Raw genomic sequence first — 17442 nt, 5'->3', positions numbered from 1 at the left:
TGTCCCTCCAATAAATTACAAGTCACCTACAGGAAATTGACATGGTAGCCTACGGAAAAAATTAGTACTACAAGACAAAAGGGCCATAGTAAATCTAAAAAAGAAGAAACCAACAAAAACAATACCGTGGCCCAAAAATGCAGAAAAAGAAAGATCATACATGTCAAATTTGCATATTAATTAAGTATAAGGAATTTTCCATGCTTTATATTTTCGTTTTCAAAAACATAAAAATTACACACAGCTACCATGATAATAAATAAATAAAATTGCCATGATCTTAATAATAATATTGCCATGCTCTTAGTAAATAAAATTTGACATGTAAGAAAGTAGAAAAGCATTCCCAAAATTGCCATTAATAAAGTGATAAAATTTCCCAAAGCTTGCCATCAGAGCATTACAAAAAGGACCTAAGTTGCCATGTTTGGAAGACAAAAATGTTATGAATTTGCCATGAGGCCAGGAAAAAAATTCTAAGATTTAAAATGTATACAAAACAACTGGACATGTGAGCATTACAAAAAGTTTAAAACTGCCAGGTGACAAAGTTCAAAATTTTATAAATCTACATTGGCAAATCCTCGTCATGTTCATCCTGCGTTCCAGTAAATTTGAACACTCGGGAGTTACCGGTGCGGCGACAGCGACTGCAGCTGCCAGATTTGTATTACCTCCTGGCTGCACCTCCTCTATAACTCCGTCGATCTCGGGCCGTATACGGGCAGTGCCCGACCGCGGAGCACCATGGCTCCGGAGCTGCACTGTTGCGCGGAGACACGTACGTGAGGACGTAGGCTGTCACCAGCTACATCTCCCGATCAGCCGCGCGCGGCCGGCCGCCGCCGGCCGGCAACAATATCGTTCTTGTCAATGTCACTACCAGCCATCCAGCCTGCAGATACAGATTTTTAGTGTTTATATGTTTGGCGCCACACTCGGGGCTCGTCCCTCTTCCCCTCTATGTTGATGTCTCCATCCCCGTCGCGCCCCTTCCTCCACCTCCCTCTCTTCGTCGGCACCAGCCGCCGCCGAGGCCGCCGTCGCCGTCGCGCGGCTCCGCTGACATGGGCTGCGCGCAAGCCAAGCCGTCCCAGGGCTCCCCCGCCCGCAGCCACGACCGCGGCATCGACCACCTCATGCGCTGCAACGGCTACACGCCCGCCGCCGCCCGCCGCCTCACCGACCCGCTCCCCACCACCGCCGCCGTCGCGGTCGCGAGGGACCAGGCGGACGCCAAGGATGGCGGTCCCGCGGGGACGGAGACCACGGATGCCTCGGGGACGTCGAACCTGACGGCGGCCACGGTTTCCTCTCCGTCGCTGTCGATGCCGCCGCAGGCGCCGGCGGCGCGGCGGGAGGACGACCGCGAGCAGCTGGTGGACGGGTGGCCGACGTGGCTGCTGGAGAACGTGCCGCGCGAGGCGCTGCAGGGGATCGTGCCCCGGAGCGCCGACGCGTTCGACAAGATCGAGAAGGTCGGGCAGGGCACGTACAGCAACGTGTACAAGGCCCGCGAGCGCGGCGCCGACGGCCGGCTCGTCGCGCTCAAGAAGGTCCGGCTCGACACCATGGAGCCGGAGAGCGTCAAGTTCATGGCCCGCGAGATGCGCATCCTCCGCCGGCTCGACCACCCCAACATCATCCGCCTCGACGGCATCGCCACCTCCCGCATGCACCGCAGCATCTACCTCGTCTTCGACTTCATGTACTCCGACCTCGCCCGCCTCATCGCCCGCCCCCTCACCCTGCCACAGGTACCATATATACCACCGGAGCCGGAGACGACGACCCGTAGAACCGAAGAGCAGAACTTATTTTCTTGGTTTCTTGGCATGCAGATCAAGTGCTACATGCAGCAGCTGCTGATGGGGCTGCAGCACTGCCACGAGCGCAACATCCTGCACCGGGACATCAAGGGCTCGAACCTGCTGATCGACCGCGCCGGCGTGCTCAAGATCGGCGACCTGGGCCTGGCCAACTACTTCGGGCCCGGCCGGCGCCGCCCGCTCACCAGCCGCGTGGTCACCCTCTGGTACCGCGCCCCGGAGCTCCTCCTGGGCGCCACCGACTACGGCGTGGGCATCGACCTCTGGAGCGCCGGCTGCCTGCTCGCCGAGATGTTCTCCGGCAAGCCGCTGATGCCCGGAAGGACGGAGGTGGAGCAGCTCTTCAAGATCTTCAGCCTCTGCGGGTCGCCGCCCGACGAGTACTGGCGGAGGATGAAGCTACCCGCCACCATCCGCCCGCCAAAGACGTACAAGTCGACGATGGCGGAGAAGTTCGCCGGCATGCCGGCGTCGGCTTTCCCGCTCCTTACCACGCTCCTCGCCCTCGACCCCGCCGCCCGTGGCACCGCCGCCCAGGCTCTGCAGAGCGACGTACGTGCCCGCGCACACAAGCCAATCCGTCCACACAAGTTTCCATTGCACCTCACACGACTTTCCATTGCAGTTCTTCAGCACGCCGCCGTTGGCGTGCGACGTCTCCGACCTCCCCTGCGTGTACAAGGAGGAGGCTGCCGATCCGACCACCCCCCACGACGGAAGGAAGTGAGGACTGACCGATCGCATGAACGCTTCTTTGATCTTGCAGAAGCAGAATTCCCTCTCTGTTGGCTTGATGGTTTTCTGCTCTGCCACCATGTGTGCAGGTCCAAGCCGAGGCAGCGTTCACAGAAGCGAAGGAACAGCGGCAAGCAGAGAGCTGATCGGGAGCAGCACGGCGACGAACCAAAGCTCTCCAATGGCGAATCTCCAAATCCTAACAAAGAGGTACACATCACAAGTCCACAGGCGAATCCATCTTCGTGCAGTTCTACCTACGTGAACCGGAATTTTTAGCAGCTTCATACTCTCATTGACTCCTTTGCGCGCGACGACGAATGAATGTAGGAGGAGAACACGGCCTGGCCTGCAAAATCAGGGCCCCTGTGCATGACTCTGAAATTGGGCCTACCATTAGAAGAACAGGTCCTGACCGAGAGCGCCATCGTCAAGGCCTCCACCAGCACGACCTCGCAACGGTTTGCAGTGAGCCCAATGCGGTCGTTCCTACCTGCGGATGAGCCGCAGCTGCGGAGGGCCAACACCTACCACGCCACCGGCGACGAGCACACGGGCGGCGCTATCGCGCACCGCGGCGTGGCCATCAGATCGGCGACGTGATCGAGGACATTTGTGTGGGTTTCAGCGGATGAAAATGGCAGCAGAACATGTTCAGGATACCACTACTGTTGCCGACTTAGTTTGCTGCGACTGAACTGCTGCTGTTCTGATTGAGAAACTCCTGATTTGTAGACTGCGACGCAGTTCATCTATCAATAAATCTCCATTGCAGAGAAGTGGGAGGATTCATTTATCCCATGATTGATCCCGCTGTGTCTGTTGCTGCTCTATTATTTTGCGTTCAGCGTTGGAAAATGGAATTTCTGTGAAGATGAGTCTTATCCTATAGTCCTAAAATGTTTATCCTCACTATAAGCAATTCTCTTAACATGTGGCCTTCCACCTTACCAAGTGTGTCATGTCAGCATCCACTAACACTATTTTACACGCATATACCACAACCTTTAAATCTTACAACGTGCATTCTCCCATCTCACTAGGTCATGCATGTTGCGACATCATGGTTAGCCACATAACTATCCACGTCATGCACCTTATACAAACTCATGTCATCTTATTCACTTGGTACGGAAAATTTTATGGGATTCCCCGGCATGCTGCTGGCGCGGTTGGCCTCGCCCTAGGGCGTGGCTCCTGGTGCGTCGTCCCGGCTCGCCCCGATCTGGCCATGGCTTGGCGCGGGCCGGATGGCCGCGGTTGCCTTCTTCTCCGACGTGCTGCACGGCGGCATTGGGGCCTGCTAGTTTGATTGTCCAAGGGACGTGGTCCTAGCCTTCTTCTTGATCCGAGATGTTGTCCTCCTAGATGCCGGCCCTTTTTGATCTGGCAATTGACGAGTTTCGAAATGCTCTGTCGGAGATCTTCATTGAATGCTTGACGCCTGTAGATTCCTGGGTGGGATGAAATTCGGCCGTGTGCGTCCCTATTTTAGCCCGAGTGGCTTCAGGAGGGTGTGGCGCGAAGCTTTGTTGTTTGTTGACATTATGGGAAATGTCGGTATTTCGATTTTCATGGTGAAAATAGTGGCAAAGAATGAAGGTGGCTGAGGCCTATTAATGACGGATCAAGTCTTCAAGGCGATTGGGACTTTGCTAGGTGATTCGTGACTCATAGAAGCGACATCGGCAAGTGGGGGTGGCAACACAAACGGAGTACAAAGTCTTAGCTTTCAGGATGAAAACCCAAGGTCCACAATTAATTGGTTGTGCCTGGAGTTCCTTGTTGAAGACATTGTTTTAGAGCGCGGGTTTTTTTAAGGACGAAAACCTAAGAGCATCTCTAGCAGACTCCAGATCCCGTTGACCCGCAAAACGCGTTTGCAGTTCGCGAAAAAACGATTTTGCAGGTCGGCGCGGACGGCCGCAGAGGCAAACCCTGCAAAACGGACCCGTATAAAAGATATTCACGGAATATACTTTTTTACGGGTTGGTTTTACCTACGGCAGAATAGACCCCTCAAACTTAACCTGTAAAACGGAATATTCACTTATATTCTTTTCCCACGTCTTCTTCTTCCTCTCGTCCATGTCCATGGCCAGTTAGCTTGCTCCCACAAAATCGGTAGATAGCACACGAAGCTGTCGAAACTGAAGCCGCACACGACCAAATATGAAAGGCATGAAGCGCCGAGCCAACAAGCTCCTCCGTCGAGGCTCGAATCGATCCAGGAGCAAGCTAGCTAGCTCAGCTAAAATCCATCCGGGGCGAGCTAGCTAGCTCCTCTGTAGCCGAAGCAAGAGACGCGGCCGGGGCTAGCTAGCTAGCTCGCATCGATCACATCTAGCTAGCGCGGCAGGACGCGGCGGGCAGGCGGCGGACGGGCGCGGCAGCCGGGAGCATGTTAGAATAAATTCGAGACATACCGTTGATCATTCAAGGACCAAGCAATCACACGAGTACAACACCGAGATTTGTTAACAAGATTCATCGATATGGTTACATCTCCGGGGCTTGACGACACCGTCACAATACCGCACCCCGGCCGCCCGGGCGCCGGCACATGCTGTCGGCTCCCCCGCGTGTCTGTGCTATTATGTTGGCATAGGTTACATCGTGTGTCTATCCCCACTATATATGAGAGGCCTAGGATACAAGTGTCCTACCAGGACACGACTCCGTACCGTGTAAACAGAATACAACTCATAGTCCAACTGTAACCTACCTTGTACACAATATTCGACACAGCTCTAACAAACTCCACGTTGGCGAATATTCTCCACCATCTTGAATTCGTCAATGCGTCAAACTTCCATGTACATTGAACTTGAGTTTATCCCATGAGTACCGCTGCTACTCCAAAGACTTCATATGACTCCACCTGCAACTTGTAGTCCCTTCTTTTCTTAACCATGGTCAACACTCGAGCAAAATTAAATTCCTTGTTCCTCTAGTTTGTGATCCCAACTTTCAGAGTATCCGTCCAACGCCATCACACACCGATCACTGACCTGCGTGAAAGTGAATAACTCACATATTGGGTGTGACACATAAGAGTTACCTGAACTCACCATCACCGCTTCTTTCTTGATCGTCTGTCAGAAACTTGAAGGAATTTCACCATTGCTTGTAGTCATCCCGAGTCAAATTCGCAGGTGTCTCACCACATGTATGACCACCAGAGCCCTGGTCCGTCTCCATGCCCCGTGCGCTCCGCACGCCTCGCCGCTATTATCGCGTCGAGCCTCCGTTGTCCCGGTCGAGTCTCAAGGGTCGCGAAACCACACCACTCAACCCCCACTGCAGAGTACCACTGATCATCACCGACCGATGACGAGTTTCACGCTTTCATCGGACCACTGAGCTCCAGTCCGAACTACGTGTTACTCGCTTTTTCCCGCTGAATAGGCTTCGATTCCCTGGATCCTTACACCGTAGCCCCTCAATCATGCTCCACCTTCAACATAACTCCATGGTAGATGATCAGTCCACCCTCGCGCATCGTTGACTTCAAGCTCCGTGTGTACATCACCTTGAATCTATCCCGCGCCATAGTCTTGTTGAAGCCACACAAGCCCTCAGACCTGCGTCACGTGTTTCCACGCCCCAGAAGTCGGTCACCATCAGCATCACGCTCCTATGTCGCTGTCGCCGATCTCACCACCGTCTTCTGTACCAACCGACTTACGTCGATCCCGTCAGACTGCCTAGTCCGACCCAGCCGAACTCGTTCGACTGCATGACACATTTAAGGCTCCCAAATCGTCTTCCGCGAATTTCCATCCATCACCTGATAATTCCATCTTAGCTGACATGACTTCCTGCAACGCCTTCAAGCATTCATGTTGTGCCAACAAATCTTTCACCTTTGTCTGCCATAATCCAAGATTTTCAGTTCCGTGAACTTCTCCACCTCAAATCCGGAATCCGTTGACGTCCTGGTTCTTCGTACGGCTGACCCTGTGGAAAAAAACTATCTTGGCTTTAACTCCTGATGCAAAGCTAATTGCTTTTGCCTTGCCAACCATCCTTGCTAGTCCCCGATGGATGTACCAATGGATTTTTCCTTCGCGAGATTTGATCTGCCTGTCTGTTGTCTGTGTCACTTGAGGACTCGGTCCTCTTTTTGTCTTCAAACAAAACTCGCGTACGTAGCCCTCCGGTTCCAACTCGCCTTGGCCTGCCAGCGCTGACCCATGGTCTAGCCCACATCTCGACTACGCTGGTCCGCCTAGGCTTCTTGCGCGCACGGTTGCACCGTGTATACCGAGTCAATTAAGACTCCGCTGCCTGCATGTTCCGCCGCCGCCCTTGCCTCAACTCGCCGAGATCACCACGTAGCTCTTCCCATTGCTTTTATCAAACACGATACATGCGTCGTTCAAGAAACTTTCCGCTCCAAGCAACCTCGTCGATCCGCCGACACGACAACTTCCGCTGCCATGTCTCCAATTGAATGTATTGCATCTTGTAAAGTCTCATCGACGACCTCCACGTGTTTTCCTCTAGATCAACACAACTGACTTCCGATCAACCTAACTAGGTCGGCCATCCACTGGATCGCGTCGCTGCTGCCGCAACTCGAGTGCGTCGCATGACGCTCGCCCGATCGATCCACCTGATCGACCGCCGCACGTCTCGCCTCACGCTGCCATGCGCGCATGCGCCTGCCTATACGCTCGCCCGATCGGTCAGCAGATCGATCATCGCACGTCCTGTCTGCTGCAAGACTTGTATTCTGATTTGTCTTTTTCAATTTTGTTGAGAACCACATCACAATCGGCTGCATCTCAAACTCGATACTTCCTCTGCATCAACAATCCGCAGCCTTCAAACAACCTAGCTCTGATACCACTTATTAGAATAAATTCGAGGCATACCGTTAATCATTTGAGGACCAAGCAATCACACGAGCACAACACCGAGATTTGTTAACGAGGTTCACCGATATGGCTACATCCCGGAGCTTAACTACGGGTGCTCCTCCCCGTGACACCGTCACAATACCGCACCCCGGCCGTCCGGGCGCCGGCACACGCCGCCGGCTCCCCCGCGTGCCTGTGCTATTATATTGGCATAGGTTACATCGTGTGTCTACCCCCGCTATATATAAGAGGCCTAGGATACAAGTGTCCTACCAGGACACGACTCCGTACCCTGTAAACACAATACAACTCATAGTCCAACTGTAACCTACCTTGTACACAATATTCGACACAGCTCTAACAGAGCAGCGGACGAGCGCGGCGGGCAGGTGGCGGACGGGCACGGCGGCCGGGCAGTCGAGCGGACGGGCGAGCTTCACGGCGTTGGCGGGAGCAGAGATTCCTCAACCGCTAACGTTGACCGGTATGCAAGGCCCTGACAAAGTTGCCTTCAAAACTGTAGATATAAGGGGTTTGCCTTCGCGTTTATAGGGCCCCTTAAAAAAATTTAAGGGTCGGACGATTTTAAGGGGTCTGTTCGGGCTCATTTTTTTGACTGGAACTGTAAAATGCAGTTATTTTGCGGGTTTGACCACTTATGCGGGGTCTGCTAGAGATGCTCTAAGATCTACGATCGGGCGACAACGGCCCTTGTGCATTGTTTCCTTCTTAGAGACGTCGCTTGTGGAGAACTTGAACTTCGGGTGTTGTCTTGGTGGTGGTTCGTGCTGCAGCTACAAAGATTTTGATCACTGTAGTGGGATATTTATTATTTTTCTTTCCATTTTGTTTTTGGTTGTGTGCATCCGTAATATTTTTATGACATTACATTGTTGCAGAGACTGGGTGTAATTGGTATCTCCGCGATATTAATATATTTCCTTTGTCAAAAAAATTGGTGGTAGACATTGATCATTAAAATGTATTTAAAGATGAAAATATGAATTGAAGAGGGCAATACGTGCATACAAGTATTGGTCACGTGTTGTATATTCGTAAATGCTAAAGCATTTTTCTTGAAAACTCTACAATGTTACTCCCCCGATCAAAGTTAATTGACGTAGCTTAATAATGTGGTGTTATGAAGTGTGTTTTCTTAAGAAGATAGTGAATTAAAAAGTTGTATAAGAGAGCTCCTTAAGAAATTGTTGTTCGGTCAAAATCGGATGACCAAATTTCAAATTAAAGACCTCATTGTGAGGCCTTAAAAAGGGAGCATAGTGTCTTTACTAGAAGGTGTGGTGACCTTTGCTGCGTCGTTTGTGTTGTTGGGTTTCATAATTTTGTACTCCCTCTGTTTCAAAATAAACATGTATTACTTTTCTGAAAAGTCAAACCTCTTTAAATTTGATAAAAAACTATAGAGAAATATATCAATATCCACAGTATCAAATTGATATCTTTAGATTCATCATGAAATGAATTTTCATATTTTATTTATTTACTATTATGGATGTCGATGCTTTTGACTTTGAAATTGATCAAAGTTAAAGAAACTTGTCTTTTCAAAAAACGAATACACCTTATATTTTTTAAACTAAGTGAATATTTGATTTGGCGAGTGGCGTAGATGATGTAGTGTGTTTTCTTTTTATTTATAATGCGGTATTTTGATAGGCCTTTTGCAATGTGATTTTGTGTTATCTGATAATCAATCCATATTTATGTGCGAACATTTTCTTTGCTAATAGCTGTATGTACTATATATATTGGTGCTACAGTATCACATATTGGCGTTTGTTTTCCCTAGGTGGTGAGAAGTTGCGTGGGATTGGTGTCATTGACCCGCTCAAAATTGTAACTAAAATTAAAATTGAATATCTAAATTGAGTGGAAGAGCTCCAAAACTAGGGAGCATGGTGAATTTTTTAAATGAGAGAGTGAAAAAATGTTGTTGACCCGGTCAAAATCGGGTGATCCAATTCCGTATTGGAGATCTGAATTAACTATGAGGCTTTAAAAAATCTGTGAGCATGCTCCTTGAAGAAAAATATTGTTAAAAGAATGAAATGAGAGAGATTCTTGATAAAAAAATGTTGACCCGGTCAAAATTGAGTGACTCAATCTGAAATTAGAGACCTCAATTAATTATGAGCCCTTTAAAATAAGGAAGCATAAAGAATTGAATGAGAGGGCTCCTTATAAGAAAGGAAAAAAACATGGTTGACCCCTCAAAATTGGGTGACCAACTCTATATTGGAGACCTCAATTGATTGTGGGCTTAAAAATTAGAAAGCATAATGTAATTAGTATAGATAGGTGGAGTAGATATAGATTGTTTGCAAGACTGTCGGTGGCAATCGATGAGCTCTGCAGTTTATGGTGCCAAGCCAAACTGAAGGCTATGAAAGTTAGGTAGAAACCATTCATAGCTGATCAAATACAAGTTCAAACCACCAAGAAGTTCCACTCCAAATCAAAATAACAGTTTGTGCTACTACACAGGAAGAGAAACAGAGAACTGGAAACACATGGCAATCTCTGAACTCCAAGGTTTAAGAGTTTCTGCAGAGTGTGACAGTGTTCGGCGTTCTGTTCACAAAGTTATTACAGATCACGGAGAGATGCACTGCAGTTGCATCTTCAGAAGGAGACGGTGATGCCCAAGAGATCCACGAGGCGAGCGATGAACTCGGCAAGGTCCGGCCAGCTCGCCGCCGTCACGAGCTTCCCGTCGGCGACCGCCCCTTCGGGCTCCACGGCCGCCGCGCCGGCGAGGTTGGAGATCACCCTCATGGGCACTCCGCTCGCGCACCGCTTGCCCTTGAGGAGCCCCGCCGCAGCGAGGACGAGGTGCCCCTGGTCGATGCTGGCCACCACCTTCCCCTTGGCCGCGAACTGCCCCACCAGCGCCACCGCCTTCTCGTTCGTCACCAGCAGCTCCGGCGACCGGCCGCCGGGCACGACCACGCACTCGTAGTCGTCCACGTCGATGCCGGCCCAGTCCACGGTCATCACGAAGTTGTGCCCGCGCTTCTCGTCGCTCACCGCGCCGGCGACGTCGTCGTAGATCGCCGTGACGCACGGCTCGCCCTTGCGCTTCGTCGGGCACGCCGCCTCCACGCGGCAGCCCACGCCAGCCAGCGCGCGGAAGGGCACGTTCGCCTCGTAGTCGTCCACGTAGTCCTGTTGCATCGATCATCAGTTCATCACATCACAGTTAATTCAAGAAGGGAGAGAGGGAGGGGACGGGGGAGAAATGGCTATAGCTCACGGCACAGAGGAAGAGGACGCCCTGGCCGCGCCCGCCGAGGACTCGGCCGCCCAAGGCGCGCAGGAGCTGCGCGATGACCTCCCCGTGCGCGGGCCACCCGATGGCAGTGAGCACGTGGCCATCGGCGACGCAGAGGCTGAGGGGATCGGGCTCGACCCAGGTCCCTCCGGCCAGCTCCACCACGGGGCGCAAGCTAAAGAACGCCGTGCACCGGACGCCGCCCATGGCGCCCGCGGCGGCGAGCAGGACCTGGCTGTGGCACGTGAGCACGACCGGCCGGCGCAGCTCGCCCGCGAACGCCTTAACCAGCGCGACCGCCTCGGGGTCAACGCTGAGCTGCTCCACGAAGCGGCCGCCGGGGACGACGAGCGCGTCGTACGCGGACGGGTCGGCCGCCGCCGCGGCGAAGTCGGCGGTGACGCGGAAGCGGTGGCCGGGGAGCTCCGTGTAGAGCTCGTAGCCGAGGAAGTCGTGCACCGCCGTGAGGCAGGGGTCGCCGGGGGCCTTGCCCGGGGCCGCGCAGTGGACGGCGACGCCCAGGCCGGCCAGCGCGTAGAAGGGCACGGCCGCCTCGTAGTCCTCCATGTAGTCGCCGCACAGCATCAGCACCTTCTTGGACGGCGCCATTGCTCTCCTCCTGGACCAGCTCGCTCGCGAGCGTGACACGGAGTGTGCGCTAGCTGCGTAGGAAGGATCGATCAGAGAGCAAGGGAAACACGAAGACTTCGTTTCTAATTATACGAAAAGGAAAAACAATGGCCGAACAATAAACAAGATTCAGATGCGTTGCACATGGCCGGGCCGGCGAGATGGATCCGCCCCCTGGCAGTATTTACTTTCAAAATTGGCAAAATCTAAAATCCGGGCGTGCGGATTTTTGCGACTGATCCGAACGATCCGGATCTCGCCCATTTTGGATCGGACGATACTTATTGACCGTGCGATTTTAACTCGAGCGGACACGATTATTCGTTGATTTTTTTTCAATTTTTCTTCATGATCCTGTAATTAATGACGATTGGATTCTGCAATCGGACCGCTTTAACTGTGATCCTAATATACGCATGTGATCCTAATTCTGTGCATGATTATCCGTATCCTTTTTTAGAAAAGGATGATTATCCGTATCGTAATTAATGGGTTGCCTTAATTATCTCGACCCGTTTAACTGCGTCTCCTAATTTGAAACGTAATTAGTGGGTCACCTCCTAATTTTATGCATGAGTTTTTTTTTTGCGAGGGAATATTATGCATGAGTTGGTCAATACTCTTCTCATCCTAATTTCCCATGCAAAAAATAGTGCACAAGATGGATTCAAACTCTCAACCTCAGGCAACTAAGACCACTAAACAAACCACGCTAACCAACTAGCAAGCAGGCAGCTACTTGTATGTACTAGTAGAACATCCGTACGTTGCTACGGGCCATAATGCATATAAATAAATCAAATGAATGATTAAGTAATATGTCTAAAGTCCTTCGAATATATATTCTACTGATTGACCATGCGTTGCAACAGAGGCATACTATATACTTTAGTGATTCAACAATAATCGTGTCTAACATATACTCTCTTCAAAAGTTTAGAGATTATGGGACAGAATAACCATTGGCTAATTCATTGATTAGCGGCAAGTAAATCAATTAGTAAGCCACAAAAGGAAGAGATTTGGTCAATTTGGAGAGAGATACTTTACTTTTTCTAGAAGGAGATACACATACAATAAAAGCTATATACTTCCCTCATGTTTAGAGGGTTGATATGTCTCCAACGTATCTATAATTTTTTTATTGTTTCATGCTATTATATTATCTGTTTTGGATGTTTTATATGCATTAATAGACTATTTTATATTATTTTTGGGACTAACCTATTAACCTAGAGCCTAATGCCAATTTTTGTTTTTTCCTTGTTTTAGAGTTTCACAGAAAAGGAATACCAAATGAAATAAAACTTTCGCGATGATTTTTCTTGGACCAGAAGACATGCAGAGGGCTTGGAGTGCATGTCAGGAAAGCCACGAGGCAGCCACAAGGTCGGGAGGCACGCCTAGGGGGGTAGGGCGCCCCACCCTTGTGGGCCCCTCGTGACTCCACCGACCTATTTCTTTCGCCTATATATTCTCAAATATCCCAAAACCTTCCAGGAGAGCCACGAAACCACTTTTCCACCACCGCAACCTTCTATACTCGTGAGATCCCATCTAGGGGCCTTTTCCGGCATCCTGCCGGAGGGGGATTCGATCACGGAGCGCTTCTAAATCAACACCATTGCCTCTCTGATGAAGCGTGAGTAGTTTACCACAGACCTACGTGTCCATAGCTAGTAGCTAGATGGCCTTTTCTCTCTCTTTGATTCTCAATACAAAGTTCTCCTCGATGTTCTTGGAGATCTATTCGATGTAATACTCTTTTGCGGTGTGTTTGCCGAGACCCGATGAATTGTGGATTTATGATCAGCTTATCTATGAATATTATTTGAATATCCTCTGAATTCTTATATGCATAATTTGATATCTTTGCAAGTCTCTTCAAACTATCGATTTGGTTTGGTCAACTAGATTGGTTTTTCTTGCAATGAGAAAAGTGCTTAGCTTTGGGGTCAATCTTGTGGTGCTCGATCCTAGTGACAGAAGGGGAACCAACACGTATTGTATTGTTGCCATCGAGGATAACAAGATGGGGTTTTCATCATATTGCTTGAGTTTATCCCGCTACATCATGTCATCTTACTTAATGTGTTACTTTATTATTATGAACTTAATACTCTAGATGCAGGCAGGAGTCAATGTGTGAATCTTGCGGTGCTCGATCCTAGTGACAGAAAGGGAACCAACACATATTGTATTGTTGCCATCGAGGATAACAAGATGGGGTTTTCATCATATTGCTTGAGTTTATCCCGCTACATCATGTCATCTTACTTAATGCGTTACTCTATTCTTATGAACTTAATACTCTAGATGCAGGCAGGAGTCAATGTGTGGAGTAATAGTAGTAGATGTAGGCAGGAGTCAGTCTACTTGATACAGACGTGATGCCTATATTTTGTTGGGAACGTAGTAATTTCAAAAAAATCCTACGCACACACATGGTGATGCATAGCAACGAGAGGGGAGAGTGTGTCTACGTACCCTTGTAGACCGAATGCGGAAGCGTTAGCACAACGCGGTTGATGTAGTCGTACGTCTTCGCGATCCGACCGATCCAAGTACCGAACGCACGGCACCTCCGACTGCACACGTTCAACTCGATGACGTCCCGCGAGCTCCGATCCAGCAAAGCTTCATAGGAGAGTTTTGTCAGCACGATGGCGTGGTGATGGTGATGATGATGCTACCAACGCAGGGCTTCGCCTAAGCACCCCTACAATATGATCGAGGTGGATTATGGTGGAGGGGGGCACCGCACACGGCTAAGAGATCAATGATCAATTGTTGTGTCTATGGGGTGCCCCCTGCCCCCGTATATAAAGGAGCAAGGGGGAGGAGGCGGCCGGCCAGGGAGAGGCGTGCTAAGGGGAGTCCTACTCCCATCGGGAGTAGGATTCCCCCCCTTTCCAACTTGGAGTAGGAGAGGGAAGGAAGAGGAAGGAGGGAGGGAGGAAGGAAAGGGGGGCCGGCCCCCCTCCCAATTCGGATTGGGCTTGGGGGGCGCCACCTCCCTTGCTCCTTTTCCCTCCTTTCCACTAAAGCCCAATAAGGCCCATATACCTCCCGGGGGGTTCCGATAACCTCCTGGTGCTCCGGTATATTCCTGATTTCACCCGGAACCATTCCGGTATCCAAATATAGTCGTCCAATATATCGATCTTTACGTCTCGACCATTTCGAGACTCCTCGTCATGTCCGTGATCATATCCGGGACTCCGAACTACCTTCGGTACATCAAAACACAAAATTCATAATACCGATCGTCACTGAACTTTAAGCGTGCGGACCCTATGGGTTCGAGAACTATGTAGACATGACCGAGACACGTCTCCGGTCAATAACCAATAGCGGAACCTGGATGCTCATATTGGTTCCTACATATTCTACAAAGATTTTTATCGGTCAAACCGCATAACAACATACGTTGGTCCCTTTGTCATCGGTAGGTTACTTGCCCGAGATTCGATCGTCGGTATCTCAATACCTAGTTCAATCTCGTTACCGGCAAGTCTCTTTAATCGTTCCGTAATACATTATCCCGCAACTAACTCATTAGTTACAATGCTTGCAAGGCTTATAGTGATGTGCATTACCAAGTGGGCCCTGAGATACCTCTCCGACAATCGGAGTGACAAATCCTAATCTCGAAATACGTCAACTCAACAAGTACCTTCGGAGACACCTGTAGAGCACCTTTATAATCACCCAGTTACATTGTGACGTTTGGTAGCACACAAAGTGTTCCGCGATAAACGGGAGTTGCATAATCTCATAGTCATAGGAACATGTATAAGTCATGAAGAAAGCAATAGCAACATACTAAACGATCAAGTGCTAAGCTAACGGAATGGGTCAAGTCAATCACATCATTCTCCTAATGATGTGATCCCATTAATCAAATGACAACGCATGTCTATGGTTATGAAACATAACCATCTTTGATAAACGAGCTAGTCAAGTAGAGGCATATTAGTGACACTCTGTTTGTCTATGTATTGACACATGTATCATGTTTCCGGTTAATACAATTCTAGCATGAATAATAAACATTTATCATGATATAAGGAAATAAATAGTAACTTTATTATTGCCTCTAGGGCATATTTCCTTCAGTCTCCCACTTGCACTAGAGTCAATAATCTAGTTCACATCGCCATGTGATTTAACACCAATAGTTCACATCACCATGTGATTAACACCCATAGTTCACATCGTCATGTGATCAACACCCAAAGGGTTTAGTAGAGTCAATAATCTAGTTCACATCGCTATGTGATTAACACCCAAAGAGTACTAAGGTGTGATCATGTTTTGCTTGTGAGAGAAGTTTAGTCTACGGGTGTGCCACATTCAGATCCGTATGTATTTTGCAAATTTCTATGTCAACAATGCTCTGCACGGAGCTACTCTAGCTAATTGCTCCCACTTTTAAAATGTATCCAGATTGAGACTTAGAGTCATCTGGATCAGTGTCAAAATTTGCATCGACGTAACCCTTTACGATGAATCTTTTATCACCTCCATAATTGAGAAACATATGCTTATTCCACTAAGGATAATTTTGATGTTGTCCAGTGATCTACTCCTAGATCACTATTGTAGTCCCTTGCTAAACTTAGTGTAGGGTATACAATAGATCTGGTACACAGCATGGCATACTTTATAGAAACTATGGCTGAGGCATAGGGAATGACTTTCATTCTCTTTCTATCTTCTGTCGTGGTCGGGCTTTGAGTCTTACTCAATTTCACACCTTGTAACACAGGTAATAACTCTTTCTTTGACTGTTCCATTTTGAACTACTTCAAAATCTTGTCAAGGTATGTACTCATTGAAAAAACTTATGAAGCGTCTTGATCTATCTCTATAGATCTTGATGCTCAATATGTAAGTAGCTTCATCGAGGTATTTATTTGAAAAACTCCTTTCAAATACTCCTTTATGCTTTCTAGAAAATTCTACATTATTTCCGATCAACAATATGTCATTCACATATATTTATCAGAAATGATGTAGTGCTCCCACTCACTTTCTCGTAAATACAGACTTCACCACAAGTCTGTATAAAACTATATGCTTTCGTCAACTCATCAAAGCGTATATTCCAACTCTGAGATGCTTGCACTAGTCCATAGATGGATCGCTGGAGCTTGCACATTTTGTTAGCACCTTTAGGATCGACAAAACCTTCTGGTTGCATCATATACAACTCTTCTTTAAGAAATCCATTAAGGAATATAGTTTTTACATCCATTTGCCAGATTTCATAAAATGTGGCAATTTGCTAACATGATTCGGACAGACTTAAGCATCGATACGAGTGAGAAAATCTCATCATAGTCAACACCTTGAACTTTGTCAAAACCTTTTTCGACAAGTCTAGCTTTGTAGATAGTAACCCTACTATCAGCGTCCGTCTTTCTCTTGAAGATCCATTTATTTTCTATGGCTTGTCGATCATCGGGCAAGTCAACCAAAGTTCACACTTTGTTCTCATACATGGATCCCATCTCAGATTTCATGGCCTCAAGCCATCTCGCGGAATCTAGGCTCATCATTGCTTCCTCATAGTTCGTAGGTTCGTCATGGTCTAGTAACATGACTTCCAGAAAGGATTTTCGTACCACTCTGGTGCGGACCATACTCTTGTTGTCCTACGAGGTTCGGTAGTAACTTGATCTGAAGTTTCATGATCATCATCATTAGCTTCCTCACTAATTGTTGTAGAGATTGATACGTCTCCAACGTATCTATAATTTTTGATTGCTCCATGCTATGTTATCTACTATTTTGGGCAATATTGGGCTTTATTATCCACTTTTATATTATTTTTGGGACTAACCTATTAACTGGAGGCCCAGCCCAGAATTGCTGTTTTTTTGCCTATTTCAGTGTTTCAAAAAAAGGAATATCAAACGGAGTTGAAACGGAACGAAATCAACTAGAGAAGTTATTTTTGGAAGGAAAGCTACCGGATGGACTTGGACCCCATGTCAGGAGCCAAGGGAGGTGCTCAAGATGGTGGGGGGGGGGCCTAGGGCGCGCCCCCTGCCTCGTGGGGGCCCCGAAGCTCCACCGACGTACT

At 48.7% G+C, this 17442-nt stretch overlaps 2 protein-coding genes across 2 annotated transcripts; one reads left to right on the top strand and one right to left on the bottom strand.

The window, feature by feature from the left end:
* The first annotated feature begins 761 nt into the window (after positions 1–761).
* On the top strand, positions 762–3360 carry LOC119327708 (probable serine/threonine-protein kinase At1g54610). The gene is made up of 5 exons (XM_037600812.1): positions 762–1757; positions 1842–2381; positions 2455–2552; positions 2654–2774; positions 2895–3360. The coding sequence occupies exons 1-5, from the start codon at positions 1068–1070 to the stop codon at positions 3165–3167; spliced, it is 1722 nt and encodes a 573-aa protein (XP_037456709.1). The 5' UTR covers positions 762–1067; the 3' UTR covers positions 3168–3360.
* Positions 3361–9840: 6480 nt separating this feature from the next.
* Positions 9841–11580, bottom strand: LOC119332470 (DJ-1 protein homolog E-like). The gene is made up of 3 exons (XM_037605653.1): positions 11469–11580; positions 10704–11383; positions 9841–10615 (listed from the first exon to the last, which is right to left on the bottom strand). The coding sequence occupies exons 2-3, from the start codon at positions 11328–11330 to the stop codon at positions 10073–10075; spliced, it is 1170 nt and encodes a 389-aa protein (XP_037461550.1). The 5' UTR covers positions 11331–11383; positions 11469–11580; the 3' UTR covers positions 9841–10072.
* Between the last annotated feature and the right edge of the window lie 5862 nt (positions 11581–17442).

The sequence above is a fragment of the Triticum dicoccoides genome, chromosome 7A (genome assembly GCF_002162155.2).
Source record: "Triticum dicoccoides isolate Atlit2015 ecotype Zavitan chromosome 7A, WEW_v2.0, whole genome shotgun sequence".
Taxonomy (NCBI): Eukaryota; Viridiplantae; Streptophyta; class Magnoliopsida; order Poales; family Poaceae; genus Triticum; species Triticum dicoccoides.
Note: the sequence above shows the minus strand (reverse complement) of the source record. Positions and strands in the feature narration are given on the sequence as shown.

Bases quoted from the DNA above. Each gene is read 5' to 3' on its own strand.
- LOC119327708 (XM_037600812.1), top strand. From the start codon at position 1,068: ATGGGCTGCGCGCAAGCCAAGCCGTCCCAGGGCTCCCCCGCCCGCAGC. The intron at 2,382-2,454 runs GTACGTGCCCGC...TTTCCATTGCAG, and splicing joins CCCAGGCTCTGCAGAGCGAC to TTCTTCAGCACGCCGCCGTT. The intron at 2,553-2,653 runs GTGAGGACTGAC...CCATGTGTGCAG, and splicing joins ACCCCCCACGACGGAAGGAA to GTCCAAGCCGAGGCAGCGTT.
- LOC119332470 (XM_037605653.1), bottom strand. From the start codon at position 11,330: ATGGCGCCGTCCAAGAAGGTGCTGATGCTGTGCGGCGACTACATGGAG. The intron at 10,616-10,703 runs GTGAGCTATAGC...TCGATGCAACAG, and splicing joins GCGTCCTCTTCCTCTGTGCC to GACTACGTGGACGACTACGA.